At 42.9% G+C, this 16,590-nt stretch overlaps 1 protein-coding gene across 1 annotated transcript; it reads right to left on the reverse strand.

Annotated features, from left to right (window-relative positions):
* Positions 1-2,295: 2,295 nt before the first annotated feature.
* LOC134291901 (uncharacterized protein K02A2.6-like) lies at positions 2,296-5,124 on the reverse strand. Its single transcript, XM_062860296.1, has one exon. The coding sequence runs from the start codon at positions 5,122-5,124 to the stop codon at positions 2,296-2,298; it is 2,829 nt and encodes a 942-aa protein (XP_062716280.1).
* Between the last annotated feature and the right edge of the window lie 11,466 nt (positions 5,125-16,590).

The following is a 16,590-nucleotide window of genomic DNA, read 5'->3' on the forward strand; positions in this document are numbered from 1 at the left end:
TCCGACTATTGTGGCCAGCTCAGTCAGAGAGCTTGAGCTAAATCATAAATTCTTGGCCATCCATTGCTTGGTCGGAAGATGTAATGGTGGGTATTCAAATTAATTGCTTGAAATAGAGCTTGCCTTGGGACGAATTGAGTTTCAGCATTGATTCAGATATCTGAAAAGCATTTATTAAGAGACTATTGGTTTAATGAGGATTAGGTCTCATCAATTAGCATAATTATAGTTATTCGGCGATTCTTGAATGAACAAAGTGCAGATGAGCACGTATTGATGATATTATTTTTAAGGGAAAATAATTTGAGGTTATTAATGATTATAGTTTGTGTAATCGTCAAATTTGACTACCGTTGTATTAGTACCAAAGTAAGAATTTGCCATTAAATATCACTAAAACTTGAATTTAATGTGGGAGGTTTTACCAATAAAACAATCCATTTGACTACTTCCACGTTGCATCCCCAAAACACCACCTATGGCCAACTTAAATCCAGCTTAAGATTGTCAGCTTTTACGTTGCTAATAGGATTTGCAATTGCCGGTCGTCCTCTTTTCTCTCTCCCGTTTGCCCTCGTTCATTCTGCTTGCACCCCGCTAATAATCAGCTTTCTGCTTTGAAGAAGCAACTAGTAAATTCAATTGAAACTTATTTCCTCTCGCTGTTCGCTCCGGACAAATGCCGGAAGGTTGCTGTTATCCTTCTTGAAGGCGCAATGGAGGCATCCTTGAAACACAGGAATTTATTACTATTGTAGACTCCAGAGTAAGAGTTGACTTGTTAACAGTTAATAGTTTATTAGGTGCTTCTTCTTTGGAGGTCTAACAACGAATAATGGAAAATGTCTTCTTCTTCAAAGTGTCACCTTAGCATAGCCTACTGCTCTGCTACATCTCCCCTTTTAGAAGATGTCGTACGGGGCCAACCAAGCTGGTAGCTTTCTGGATCGGAGTGGTCGTCCTGGTTCGGAGTTCACAGGCTGTTCTTGTCTTTGAATTGGCTGGACCTCTTGAGCAACTTCATCATAAGGCTCGATGTTAGCTTGTGGTGGAGCAGGCTCAGGTGTGTCACATCTTTGGTCTTCAAGAACTACGTCTTCTTCAAATTCAGGAAATTCTTTGTGCTCTTCGAGGAGTATTTGCCATGGTAACTGAATGGATTGGCTTGCGGATGATTCTTCAGCATCAAATCGGCAACGCAATTGATTTGTGTGTGACCGTATCAGCTTTTCCCGTGATCCAAGGTGCAGGAACACGTTGTAGTTGACAGATCCTTTTCGCTCTACAATGCTTCCAGGAATCCATGATTTCTTGTTGTTTTTGTGGTACTTAGCATAAACCAGGTCACCAGGTTGAAACTCACGTTTTGTAGCTCCATGTCGCTTGTTGAATAGCATGTTTTGCTTTTCGTTGCACTGTTTTGGTTCACATGTGGGTTTCTTCAGAAGGTCCATGGTTGTGCGAGCTGGTCTGGCAAGAAACATCTGCGCTGGAGTTCTTGATTGTGGAGTACATTTGTTTGGTGTATTGCGGTATGCAAACAGAAATGTTTGGAGATGCTCAATAGTTGGTGTGTTCTCCCCTCCACTAAGCTTCTTGAGTCCGCGTTTCAATGAATCCACAAACCGTTCAGCTTGACCGTTTGATTGAGGGTGGTATGGAGCTGTGCGCATGTGATTGATTCCGTTCTCTTGACAGAACTGTTGAAATTGTTCACTTGTAAACTGCGTTCCATTATCCGAAACTAGGGTTTCCGGATTTCCGTATCGGGCGAAGGTTTCACGAAGGATTTCTAACGTTGCAGTAGTCGTTATGTTGCGCGTTCGGAAAATTTCTGGCCATTTGGAATAGGCATCTACTATCACCAGGTAATGATATCCGTTGATTGGACCAGCATAGTCTATGTGGATACGTTGCATTGGATGCGTGCACATCGGCCAGGATTCCAAAGTAGTTTTCGTTGGAACTTTCGCTGCTTCAGCACAGGATCTGCATTCACGTACAAACTGTTGAACATCCTCGTCAATGTTTGGCCAATACACGTAGCTTCTCGCCAAAGACTTCATTCGGTCCATTCCAGGGTGTCCCTTGTGGAGCTGACGGATAACTTGCTTTCGAAATTTTTCAGGAACAACAATACGATCGCCAAACATCAAACAGTTGTCGACTATCTGCAAACCGTCGCGCCGGGCATGGAATTTTCTGACTGCAGGATCAATAATCTTCTTGCCATTTACCGACCAACCTTCTTTCAGGAAATGCATGACTTGCTGTAAAACTTGATCCTTGCGAGTTTCAGCAACAATCATGTTGAACGTAACGTAGCTTGTTAATCGTATCGGAGATAACAGCTTTGACTTCGTTTTCCACATGTATTGCTGCGAGAACGTAATCTTCATCCGGTCGGCTTTGGGTGGACATCAATCGGGATAAAATATCTGCGCATCCAAACTTGTCGGTCGACACGTGCTGAATTTCAAAATCGTACAGGAGCAAAGTGAGGGCCCAACGTTGCAGTCTATTGGCAGTATACACTGGAATACCCTTTTTTGAACCAAAAATCTTGATCAGCGGTTGGTGATCCGTTTGAAGGATGAATCTTCGTCCGTATAACATCTTGTGAAAACGAGTTACTCCGAAAATTAGTGCCAGGGCTTCTTTTTCAATCTGTCCATAGTTGGCTTCCGCTGACGTCAATGATCTTGAAGCATGTGCAATAGCTTTGATCTCACCGGATGGAAAGCGATGCATGATTACTGCTCCCAGTCCGTATTTGGATGCGTCCGCTGCAACAATTATTTCCTTGGTTGGGTCAAAATGAGTCAAGAGCAGCTTCGAGCAAAGAATTGACTTGAATTTGTCGAATGATTGTTGACACTCAGATGACCAGTTCCAACGGCCGTCCTTCTTCAGCAGGTTATCGAGGGGGGCTCTCAGTTCCTTCATCTGCTTCACGAATCGTCCGTAATAATTGATGGCTCCTAAGTAAGATCGCAACTGCTTCACGTCCTTCGGTGGTGGCATTTGGGAAATCGCTAGTGTCTTGGATGGATCCGGCCGGATACCGTCTTTGTCCACCACGTGTCCAAGGAACTTGATTTGCGTAACGGCAAACTTGCATTTTTCGATGTTGAGGTGGAATCCAAATTCCCGAATTCGCTCAAGGACAGCATACAAACTTCGATCGTGTTCTTCCTTGGTCCTACCAGCGATCAAGATGTCATCCAGGTAAGGCTTCACTCCAGGTATTCCGGCAACCATACTGTCGATGATGCGTTGAAAAGCTCCTGGTGCTGATTTGACTCCTGGTGGTAGGCGATTATACTGGAACAAACCTCGATGTGTATTCACAGTAAGCAGCTTTCTTGATGCTTCATCTACTTCAACTTGCAGATAGGCGTCTGACAAGTCTAGGTGAGTGAAATACCGCGCTCCTGACAGTTCAGCGAAAAGATCATCAGGGTGTGGAAGAGGATGTCGATCGGATTCGAGAGCGTTGTTCAAGCCGGTAGAATAGTCCCCGCATACACGTACAGAAATGTTGTCCGCCTTGCGCACGACGACTATCGGAGCAGCCCAATCCGAGAACTGCACAGGAGAAATTATTCCTTTGTCCTGGAGCCGCTGGAGTTCCGCATCTACCTTTGGAAGAGCCGCATAAGCCACCGGTCGCTTCGGGCAATAAACCGGACGGGCATCCTCCTTCAGGAACAGCTTGATTTTTGCTTTCGTGCACCGACCCAAAGTACTCCTGAACACTTCCGGGAACTTCTCCTTCAGTTGCTTGGTGAAATCCTCAGGACGCTGCTGGACTGAATTGACTAGACTGTTGATTGGAACAGACCAGAGGTCGAACAAGTCCATGGTTTCGATTCCCAGCACATTCAAGTCCGGATTGTTTGAAATGAAAATGCGCCCCGTTTTACTCACGTTTCCGATGGTGACTTCAGTGTGCAACTCGGCCAGAAGCTTCAAATTGTCTCCAGATGCGGTGATTGCTGCCTCATCAGTGTTCCGAGTCGGTGGTCGTCCAATCTTGATCCAGTTTTCTTCGGAAATGACTGTGATATCGGATGCCGAATCATGTTGAAGCTTGACTGCAACACCGTTGAGCTCCACTGTGACGAATTTACGCCTACTCACCACGTTGCGAACTGAGAAAATTCCCTTCGTCTTCAGATTATCCTTAGGTTTGAATTGATTGAATGGTTTAGGCTTGACTTTTTCGTTCGAGCAGTACCCTTCTTTGTGGCCTTTCTGCTTGCACTTGCTGCAAGTGTGACTGGAGAATGGACAAAAGCGGATGTAATGCAAATCGCCACATTTCCAGCAAGGCGTCTTGGGGGTCTTGAACTTCTTTTGAGCCGTGTCTTTGTTGTTTCGAGAGATGGCATTGATGTGCTTGTCCTTGCTCTCTACCATTTGCGTGTCTTGTTTCAGGTTCACAATACGATGACATTCTTCAACCAGGTTCTCCAAGGTGATCGTGCTAGGTCCATCTGGTCTTGCCGGTGTGGTTTCTTCAGCTTCAAGCTTGGAGATTAGCCTTGCTCGAACATCGGCATCACGAGGTGATTGTAAACCGCAGATGAATTGAAGTGCCTTGAACTGGTCGCTGGATAGCTTCGACAGCTGGAACGCCTCGCAGTGCTTGTTCACCTTTGCTGCGTACGAGGTAAAATCGTCTGCTTCGTTTTTGAAATACTGCAAACACTGGTACCTTGCATGGAAAATTGACTTCCGACGGCCGAACAGTTTCTTGAGCTTGCCAACGGTTTCGTCCAGCTTGAACTCCCTTGGGTGCTTCGGAAGAATACTGTCCACGTACCGCTCATGAACCGTCGTACTCAGCTTTCGGAGAAGTAACCTCACCTTGGCAGCGTCGTCCAAGCGTTTTCCGTCCTCTTTAAAAACATCTTCGTATCTTGAATACCACGAGTCAAAGAATAAGCCGTTGTCAGGATCGAACTGGAACTCTTGAATCCCGGAGGCGAGCGATTCGATTATCTTCTCACATCCGTCAGCGGATGCTTCAGACCGTTCTAGTGCCGATATCCGCTGCTGCTGCTGAACGATAAGATCCGTCAGCCGCAGGATGGCGTTCTTCAGGTCGTCGTCGGGCATTTCTTCCTATAGTACTTCAAAGATTGTTCCGTCGAGTGACTTGAGGTTGACTTCAGTTCGTACTTCTCGCCGCCAAAATTATTGTAGACTCCAGAGTAAGTGTTGACTTGTTAACAGTTAATAGTTTATTAGGTGCTTCTTCTTTGGAGGTCTAACAACGAATAATGGAAAATGTCTTCTTCTTCAAAGTGTCACCTTAGCATAGCCTACTGCTCTGCTACAATTACACTATGATTTCATCATTGTAACGCGGAAAACTGGAATGGTTTTTGCAAATTAATGCCCAACCTAAAGACTCAGTTAATTTATATTTTCATACAAAAAATAGAAACATTTCGAAACGAAATCATGTTTAATGTTTCTTTGACTTATCTTCTGAAGGAGACTAAGACTTTTGAAATCGTACGCAAATTGGTGCATATGTGTCACGGTAGAATGTGGGTGAGGAATATGACGTTTACCTTATATTTAGCACCGTAGAAGTTTTGTCTATTGCCAGTGATGGTTTACCTGCAAATAAAGAAAAAGTTTGTTTAAAATATGCGTTTTTCAATAACATAGCCAGACCCACCACATATTCGTAGAAAAATAATTAAATGATCAAACAATAGCAAAACTTCATTTCAAATGTAAATACATACTTCCAAATATATTACACATTTTTCAAGCATGATCACATGCTGATTTTGAAATCACGCTCCAATAAGAATTTAAGTAGAACTGTTTTTAAGTTACCCATAACTGAAACAAAAGCTCTCCATTATTTAAAAGTAAAGGATGAATATTTTGCGTAATTCATATCCTATTGAGATCCATTTGCTTCTGTTTGAGTGTCTGTTCTCCAGGAGATGCGGCTAACGACAGCGCTCATTGATTTCGTCACCTCCAAAAACATGGCCATACGTAGCACCATTTTCCAACATAGCCTTCCTTTATCGTCACACCTTGAGATCACCACAGCAGCTGGAATCGCAAATCGACCACGTTTCGATTGACGGACGGCACTTATCTGTTATTATCGACGTCAGAATCTATCATGGCGCCAACATCGACTCTGACCACTACCTGGTCAAACTTCGCCCAAAACTTTCCGTCATAACCAATGTACGGTACCGGCGACCGCCACGGTACAACCTAGAGCGACTAAAGCAGCCGGATGTCGTCTCAGCATACGCGCAGAACCTCGAGGCAGCGTTACCAGACGAGAGCGAACTCGATGTGGTCCCTCTAGAGGACTGTTGGAGTACAGTAAAAGCAGGCATCAACGACGCAGCCGAGAGCACCATCGGGTACGTGGAAAGGAGTCGACGAGGAGTGCAAGAGAATAGCGCAGCGCGGGCGGTAATTATGCAGCATTGTACCCGACACAACGTGAAACCTTACAATCAGAAGCGGAAAGAGCAGACCCGCCTCATCCGGGAGAAAAAGCGCTGGCTAAAAAAAAAACGGAATGCGAAGAAATGGAATTGTGAAGTGATCGAAAGGTGTAAGCAGCACTTCGATGAGCACCTGAATGGAGAACGTAGGCACGGTAGACTACGGCAAATGGAGGAAACGGATACGCCAGTGCAGCAGTGGACGGGAATGATCCAATTCCCACGCTGAGGGAAGTTAAGGATGCCATTCTTCAGGTCGAAACCAACAAAGCAGCTGGTAAGCATGGTATCACAACTGAACTCATCAAGATGGGCCCAGAAAATTAGGCCACCTGTCTACACCGAATGATAGTCAGGATCTGGGAAACCAAACAGCTACCGGAGGAGTGGAGAGCTCTAAACGCAATGGAATCCATCCAGGAATGACCTGAGAATTCCTCCAGGAGTTCCCCGGCAATTTCTCCAGAAGCTCCCCAGTAATTCCTCCAAGAGCTCACCGGGAATACTTCCAGGAGTCCCATGGGAATTTCACCAGGAGTTCTCCAAGAATTCCATCAGGAGTTCCCCGGGAGTTTCTCCAGGAGCTCCCCAGGTTCCCGGAATTGAAGGAATTTCTTCAAGAAGTCTTCAAGGAAAATAGAGGATTCCCTGGAGGAATCTTACCCGGCATTTCATGAATATATTAGTTCATTCTTAATATCTTGTGATTGTTATCACGCCAACTCCTCTAGGAGTTCCCCAAGAATTCCTCTTGGAGTTCCCAGGAAGTTCTTCCAGGAATTCCCCGGGAATTCCTCCAGGAGTTCCTCGGAGATTCGTCCAGGAGTTCTTCGGGAATTCTTCCTCGAGTTCCTCGGGAATTTCTCCAGGAGTTCCTAAAGTATTTCTCCAGAAGTTCTCCTAAAATAGCTAAAATAGGAAGTCACCGGAAATTCCTCCAGAAGTTCCTCGGGAATGTCTTGAGGGACTCCTCGGGATTTTTTCCAGGAACTCCTCGAGAATTTCTCCAGGCACTCCTCGGAAATTTCTCTAGGATTTCCCCGGGAATTTCTCCAGGTGTTCCTCGGGTATTTCTTAAGGAACTCCTCGGGAATTTTTCCAGGTACTCTTTAGGAATTTCTCCAGGAACTCCTCGAGAATTTCTCCCGGAACTCCTCGGAAATTTCTCTAGAATTTCCTCGAGAATTCCTCCGAGAGTTTCTTGGGAAATGCTCCAATAGTTCCTCGGGAATTCCATCAGGAGTTTCTCGGGAATTTCTCCAGGATCTCCCCTTGAACTTTTCCAAGAACTCTCCAGGAATTTCTCCAGGAACTCCTCGGAAATTTTTCTAGGATTTCCTAGTGAATTCCTCCAGCAGTTCCTCGGGAATTTCTCCAGAAACTCTTTGGGAATTTTCTCAGGAATTCTTCGGAAATTTCTCCAGGAGTTCCTCGAGAAATTTTCCAGAAACTCCTCGGGAATTTAGACAGGATCTTCTCGGAAATTTCTCCAGGATTTCCTCGGGAATTCCTTTAAGAGTTACTCTGGAATTTCTCCAACAGATCCTCTGGAATTCCTCCAGGAGTTTTTCGGGAATTCCTCCAAGAGTTCCTCGGGAATTCCCTCAGGAGTTCTTCGGGAATTCCTCCAGGAGTTCCTCGGAAATTCTTCCAGGAATTCCTCGGAGATTTTTCCAGAAATTCTTCGGGAATTCATGCTGGAGTTCCTCGGGAATTCCTCCAAAAGTTCATCGGGAATTTTTGCCACGAGTTCCTATGAAGCTCTTCCAGGAACTTTTCGGGAATTTCTCGAAGAACTACTCGAGAATTTCTCCAGGAGAATTTCTCGGGAGTTCCTCCAGGAGTTCCTCGGGAATTTCTCCAGGAGTTGCTCGGGAAATCCTACAGTAGTTCCTTGGGAATTGCTCCTGGAGTTCCTCGGGAATTCCTCCATGAGATAATTGGGAATTCCTCTAGTAGTTCCTCGGGAATTCCATAGAAATTCTTTCAAGAGTCCTGCTGGAAGAATTTATGAGGAAATGTCTGAGATACTCCTGGTAAGCTTCTGAATGAATTCATCTGAAACTCCTGGAGAAATTTCTGATGAACTCCTGGAGAAATTCCTAGGGGAAGGCTGAAGAGGAACTTATGAAAGAATTTCCTAGGAACTTCTGGGAAAATTTACAGGAATCTCCTGGGAACATTGCCGAGGAACTCCTGGGGGGACTCCCGAGAAAGTCCTGAAGATCTTTCCGAGGAATTTTCGAAGCACTCCTAAAGGTATTCGCGTGGAACTCGTGGAGGAATTTCCGAGAATATCCTTGAGTTCTTCCCGAAGAACTCTTGAAGGGATTCTTGAGTAACTCCTGAAGTAATCCTGAAAGGAATTCGAAAGCAACTTCTGCAGGATTTCGTGAAGAAAACCTGGAGAAATTATCGAGAAACTGCTTTTAACTCCTGTAGGAATTTTCTAGGAACATCTTGAATAATTTCCATGGAACTCTTGGAGGAATTCTTGAGGAAGTACTTGATAAATTTCCGGAGAACTCCTGAATTAGTTTTCTGGAGAGCCCTGGAGAAATTGCCAGGGATGAATACCTGAGGAAATCTTGGAGGAATTCAGTTAAGAAGTTCGTGCAGGAATTTCCGTTGAACTCCTGGAGGAATTCCCGAGCTACTCCTGGAGAAATTCCCGAGGAACACCTGGAGGAACTCCACTGAAATTCCCGAGGACCTCCTGAAGAAATTTCCAAGGAACTTCTTGATAAATTTCTGAGAAACTATTGGAAAAATCCCGAAGAACTCCAGGAAGAATTCCCGAAGAACTCCTGGAGGAATTTCCGAGGAACTCCTGGAGGAATTCTCGAGAAACTCCTGGACGAATTTCTGAGGAACTCCAGAGGAGCTCCAGGGAACTCCAGAATTAGTTTCCTTGAGGAATTTCCATGGAACTTGTGGATGTATTCCCAAGGAACTTCTGGTAAAATCCCCAATGAACTTCTGGAGGAATTTTCCCAGGAACTCCTGGAGATAATCCGGGGAACGTATGGATGAATTTCTTAGGAACTCCCGGTGGAATATCCGAGCATCTTCTGGTGGAATTTTCGTAGTACTACTGAAACATAAAGAGTCTTTTGAAGTAACATTCGAAAGAGTCTTCCAATGAAAACTTCAGATACTTATTTTTGAAACTGTTCGAAATCGGACCACCCTAATCAAACCGAATTCTCAAAGCAGCACTTCAGTTGTGACAGCTTGAAACTTTATTCAACGAAAGCGAAATACAATACAAACATATAGTTAATAATAACCTCTTTTCAAGCATATTCCTAATTACTTACATTTAATGGTTTTTCTTTAATTTTCCCTTACAGGTATGGGGGCTTCTGGCGCAATTTCAGTCCGATAGGATCCTGCGGATTATCAAACTTTTGAAAATAAAATAACAAACGAACTTGCTTAGTTTTTCTCACCTCGAGAAATCACAAAAAACTACCACAAACAATTCAGCGCAGCAACAACTATTTTCACTATTTTCACGATCTAAAATCGCACTAACTTCAACTAGAAAATCAATTTCAACTTTTCCCTAGCTTGAACTCTAACTTTCTTCCTTAAGCTTTTCTGTTTTCTACATACCCATTTTGTTGCTCTTCACTGTTATCTTGCTTATGTTTTTATTTACCGCTGGCCCAACATACTCACTCACAGATATGCTGGGCGCACGGTTCGTCCATCAACCGGGGTTGTCTCGTCCTGTGTGGATCGCATGCTGCGCCCTGGTTGCGCTGTCGAAGGGTGGTACGCAGCTGTGCTAACAGAAACTGTGAAGGAATTCCTTCAAGAAGTCTACAAGAAAAATAGAGGATTTCCTGGAAAAATCTTTACCCGGCATTTCATGAATACATTAGTTCATTCTTAATATCTTCTGACTGTTATCACGCCAACTTGTTCCCGATGAATACACCCGCATCGTCCCAAAATCTCCACTAAAATCCCCGCCTTACGAATACCTTAGATTTCTTCAGATTAACCGGATCTATATTTCCGAACATTTGGTTATATTTCAGTTTCTTCGCAGCATTCCTATGTTTTTCTGCCACCACTAGCTTTCTCTAGATTCATAAGCCTGCTTCCAGAATTACCCATTTCTGTCCGGTATTGGTATTACAAATTCACCTCGGAGTTAAAAACCTACTCACAAAATTACCTTCTTCCTGAAATCATAAACATTCTCCGAGAACTGAAGTTGTTTTGAAATTTACCGCAAGAAAAACCGCGCTCATTGCGTTTTTCCGCAACGGCAGCTTTGCGGATGTTTTTAGAACCATCCGCAATTGTTTCGCACTCCGTTGCCCCATTTCGTTTCCCGCTGAAGGTTATCTGCCCCTTTCACAAGAAAGTCGACCAATTTGATTGTGAGAACTTCAGATCGACAACCATTTTGAATGCTGCCTACAAAGAACTATCCCAGATTATCTTCCGTCGTCTGTCACCTGAAACGAATGAGGTTGTGGAAATTTATCAAACCGGCTTCATCGACGGCCGACCAGATCTTCACCGTACGGCAAATCCTCCAGAAATTACGTGAATATCACGTCGCAGCCCATCACCTGTTCATCGACTATAAGGCGGCATACGACTGCACATTGCTATGGAAAGTCATAGCATAGCATAGCATAGGCGAATGTACACATCTTGGTTGTCGCTAAAATAACGTTTGGGATTAACGCCTTTTTCTACGTGTTAGAGTTGATCGAAACAAGCATCACATTGTATACCTGGCCACGTTCTTACAATCGCTAGGAAAGGGTAGGAATGTTAGTTTAACGTCTACTTGAAGATACAGGGTACCCAAACTATCTCCATAGACGATAAGGAAAAGGAATTTGTGTTAGTAGGGTGGGAGTTTTTATGAGGAGCTCTGTTCGACAATCTAGAGCGCAATTGACATTTGTTGGATGGGGTACAGATCTGTTAAATGAACTTACCTTGATATTTCTGAAAGAAAGTATATTAGTATACAAAAACAAAAATATAAATATTATACACATCTGCATATCAATACTAAAGATATTAAAGGGGTCGAAGGATTGAGGCAGCCAAATCAATGTTTGACAAACACAAGATTGAAGAGGAAAAAATAAATGAATAAATAAAAACAGAAATCGTTCGCAGTAAAAGTCAAAACATTCAAAACAGAAACATTACAAAAACAGCAAAAAGCAAATAGCAAAATTGAAACTTGATGTGGTAGATCTTACGCCGTAACGCACCATTCCGAGGTGATCTACCCACGTTACGGGATTGCACAGAGCTATGGAAAGTCATGGACAAAAACTGCCTTCCTGGGAAGATGACCATGCTGATCAAAGCAACGATGGACGGTGCGCAAAACTGCGTAAGGGTGCGACAAGCTGATGGCTCAACAATGTTCACAAAATCCGGTCAATTTGTGTGCTTCGCGGACAACATTGACATTATCGCCAGAACATTTGGAACGGTGGCAGAGCTATACAACCGCCTGAAACGCGAAGCAGCAAAGGTCAAACTGGTGGTGAATGCACTCTGCAGCGAACCCAGCATCCAGACAACAACCCTGTAAAATGGCACAAGAAGGCGTAAAGCACAGAGAGCATGATGGACCAGGTGCAGCGTGATTTGGCGAGCATTGGGCGCAACCGAGGATGAAGAGCGGCAGCCACGAACCGAGTATTGAGATCACCAAAATTTGATCTACGTGGTTTATGAACGGCCCCTAATCAAATATGAAATCAAAATGATATCATTTTGTTATCCGCTTTTGCTCGGGAATCCTCGTGTGCCATTAATCAATATGCCTACGGCGGCTGGTTGTTGCTGGGATAGCAGTACCCAAGATGTACCGATCCTTGAAAATTGCTCCCTCATTGGAAGGCGCCTTTCCAATCGTGATCCAATTATTAATTTCATCCCAAACAAACAGACCGTCGGAGGGGTCAATCAAAAATTAAAGTGGAAGGAATTGTCTGTCGCGACGAATTGGAGGCAAGTGACCGAGAAGTTTGCGCCATTCCGAAGGGACCCCATCATCGTGATTTACGCTTGTTTCTATATAATTGCGGGTATTACGGAGTGACAACCGAGAGTTATTTTTTAATTGAGTTATCCAATACATAATTTCAAAGTCATTGAGGAAAGGTTCGCTCCCAGAGGGGTCTTCTGAAATTGAAAGTGCCTTTGGGACCAATTTGGATGATATTGATTGCCACTATAAACTTTGGTGAAAGAGAATCAGGTTTGACTTCAATAAAAATGGTAAGTGGCTGTCTTACTGAAATGAATCCTAAGCAAGTCCAAAAATATTTGAACGGATTTTCTGAGAACCATCATAAAACCTAATTTCTTTGAATGGTTCGAGGTACTTTCCTGAACCTTCTTAACTTTAAAACATTATTTTAGATTATGTATGGTTCACTGATCTTCATCCTCTCCTTCCTAACGTTAGGTATTTATTAGGAACATAGCCTGCTTTTTAGGACCACTTCCACCGTTAATGGCTGAGAGTTCACTCGGCGTTCTTTCCAACAGTTGGCGCAACTTTGAATCAAACTCGGTGGTAATTGCATCACGCTTTAATCAAAGGAAGAGATTGACTTATCGCTCGAGCGGAAAATGACTCTTTCTTTTTAGCCAGCCGGTAGGTGCGTGCTACCAAGAAAACGGAGGATGGGGCATGGAATTCGATCGATGGAGAAAAGTTCGCACTGCTTATGGCTATCGGGATGGTCGGTCAAGGCGAGTTCAGTAGAGTCAATGCTTCGATGTGAAGATGGCACGAGCTGTTCGTTAGTGAGGATGTCGGTTTCTCAAGATGATGACCGGAAGGAGTGTAAAATTAGCAACTAGTTAAAATACACAAAAATAAAAACCAAAAAAAAATGATGACCGGAAGGAAATGGATCGATTAGCCGCAAGGTCATGATGAAGCGGCGGGTTGTGCATTTGTAAGGGGCACTTATAAATAAACATTGAAATACTTTTGAGTGGGGTGTAACACAATTCGCTTTGTTATCGAATAATGAAAATCGTACATAACATAAGTATAGAACTGAAACCAGGCAAATATAAATCGTGCTTTTAACCATTACAAAGTGGTCGATTTCCCGGATAAGTGGCCTTTTTGACTACAGTTCCACCAGAACTTAAATAAGGCCAGACGCAGAGTTCCACTTTCACCTGCTCCTGGCTTCAAAGAACATCATCATTTAAGCTCAAAACAGCATCCCACTCAACGATTGTATGTTTTACCAAGCCAATTTCAACAGCTTTCTTCAGCAAGTTGCATCGTTATAAAAAAAAACAAAAAGGTTATGCTCTCGCCAACATAAGTTGCCAGACCCAGTCGGTGAGGCTGGGGCTTCCGTAATACCACCTCATCGCCCTCGTAACGAGCGTTACGCGTCGTCGTCATTCTTGGGCGAATTGCCGCATGAAAATTGCAACCTGGCGATGAAGAATTTTAATTACAGGTTGGTAGCTGCCCTAAAATGTTAGGAATTATGACGGCAAGTGTTGCTTTCAACCGTTTTCGTTTCGGTTAATGCTATTACAAGGCGAGGGGAAATTGCAAATATCTGTAGCTTATAGTGGTATTGTATGACTAGGTTTAAAAGTTGAACGCCTTAACAGAGTTTACTCACTTTTGCGTCCGAGTGGAACAGCAGCATCACTGTGTCAAATTTGACATAATAATCTCATATTTTGCTTTAAACATTAAACCATTTTGTATTTGTAGGTCGTAAGAAGAAGTATTAATCGAAGTTATTCTAATATAAATCACCAATATCACAATTAGTTGCTGTTGATAACTACATCATTCAATACTTTATTGATTGCAGCTTACTACTAATTTGTTAAACCGTTGCTACAAACTGCCATTTAACTTGGCAGGCAAAACGAATTAACATTGAATTGGTATAAAATTGTGAAATCATTATAAAATGTTTAACAAAATGTTAAATACCGTCCATGGGGGTGACAATGGGTCAGAAGCGAGATTGGGTCAAAACATTATCTGTAATATCTCATCAAATGTTGCGAATATTGAATCAAAAATTTTATGGTGTCATCTTCATAGTTGTAAGCAGTTCCACTCGAAAAATTAGGCTTCAAGAGCAATTAGTTAATTTTTGATAAATCAGGCCTTGCAAATAAGCGTTTTTAAAATGCAACTTCTAAACCTCGGTAGAACATCACATTTTTAGGTGGATTGATACTTTTTGAAAGATCAAGCTCATATCCAACTTATAATATATTATTGGTAAGTAGTATCAACCTTGACCAGAACTTTAATAACTTGCTTCGATGCCAATACGAAACAAATTCGATTCTATTGACCCATTGTCACCCCCTCGAATGGGTGAGATTGGGTCAATTTTCATATACTTGTAGTTTTGAGGAAAATTGACGAACTCTAAATATTTTTTTTTACCATTTGTATATGCATTACCAACGATCACATTCCAGTGATCAAAGGACTTTTTCATGCAAAAAAGCAAAAGTTATTGAGCAATGAATGTCGAACGAATTGGTTGTGGAAAGAACATATTGCCGAATAAACAGATAACCGACTGGATAAAATGGTCCCATACTCGTGCTGCAAGAAGAGGGTTGTTTATTATATGTTTACTGTTGATATTATATTCTTGAAAAAAAAAAAAACTCTGAATACTATTACAAACATTCAGGGGATATTCTACTAAAGTCTCGATAGCAAACTCCATAGTTGATCTGATAGTATGCTTCAAACTGAAATTTTATTTTCGATTTGTTTTGAAAGTAATTTGGGTGAATCTCTACGAATACAGATAGATTCGTGGCCTAGCGGGTCTAGTTTAATCAGCCGTTCTAAAATTTGGATGTGGATTAGCTATGTGTATAATCATGAAAAGAAATGTACCAACTGTCTTACCAATGAACTTTTAAGTAGTATTAGTTGTTGCAAAAGATTTTATAAAATGTTGCATTTTAATAACGTATGCTTTCACGCTAGGGTGTAGACAATATAGATTTTATAGATTATAGTTTATTTTCAAAATAAAGTGATTTTAACTAGGAGAAATCACTCATGTGCAACCTTCACTTCATATGGAGTGGATTATATATAATTCTTCTATCCCTTCTCTTCGTGACATTAAATGTCAGCAGTCGTCGACGTTATTGATGACTGACGTTTCTCCGATGTGTATGTGCTCGATGGTACTGATATACAAGCGCCGCTGCTACGAGGGGCATCATTGCAACACGCCCCTTCGCGTAAAACCGTGGTCAAGATCCGTGTTGACCAAAATCGTCAACGTCAGGTTTACTGGACTCCAAGATGTCCAGTACAGCTAGCTTCACGGCTGGTCTACATGGCACGCCAGTTGACGTACGCACCGCTGCACTGCTTGAGAACTCTGATATCTCTGCCGACGAACACTTCTCCCACCCTTCCGCGAATCCAGTGGTGTTACTAGTTGATTCTCCTACTTTGACTAGGTCTCCTACTTTGAAATCTTTGCATTCTGGAAACCACTAGTATCGCTTTGTAATCATTGATAGGAATTATTTGATCCAACTACGCCAAAAGTGATCCGTGATGTGCTGCGCCAGCTTCCAGCTACTTCGTAGTGTTCTACGAATATCCATGGTTTCTATTAGGAGGAGCTTCACCCCATTCGAGCAACCAAACAGGATTTGGTTTGGCCTTAAGGCCTCATCATCAGCTGATTCTAAAGGGACGTACGTTAAAGACCTTGAGTTAACCATACATTCAGCAACATATAGAATGGCCGTTCACCGCCATACACCGCCCATTTGGGTATATTAATTATCCTGCCAGTTCCTGCGTTCGTAAACGGCAGCGCTATTTTTACAAGGATTGAACCAGAATAATCGAGTCTGATGTAAACGGCTTGACGTAGAGTAATGCGGGGCAAATGTTCGCACGGGGCAAAAGTTCGCAGTGGGTCTTTCTCTGCGCACGAGTCAAGAACCCAAACAACCTGTATGGGTTCGACACATAATCAGGTCAGTTACTCGTCAATGAAAATTGGGACGATTTCGTTATGCTTTGGCAGAGTTATGG

Source organism: Aedes albopictus, chromosome 1 (genome assembly GCF_035046485.1).
Source record: "Aedes albopictus strain Foshan chromosome 1, AalbF5, whole genome shotgun sequence".
Classification (NCBI taxonomy): Eukaryota; Metazoa; Arthropoda; class Insecta; order Diptera; family Culicidae; genus Aedes; species Aedes albopictus.

Excerpts from the sequence above, each read along its gene's own strand:
- LOC134291901 (XM_062860296.1), bottom strand. The coding sequence starts at position 5,124 with ATGCCCGACGACGACCTGAAGAACGCCATCCTGCGGCTGACGGATCTT.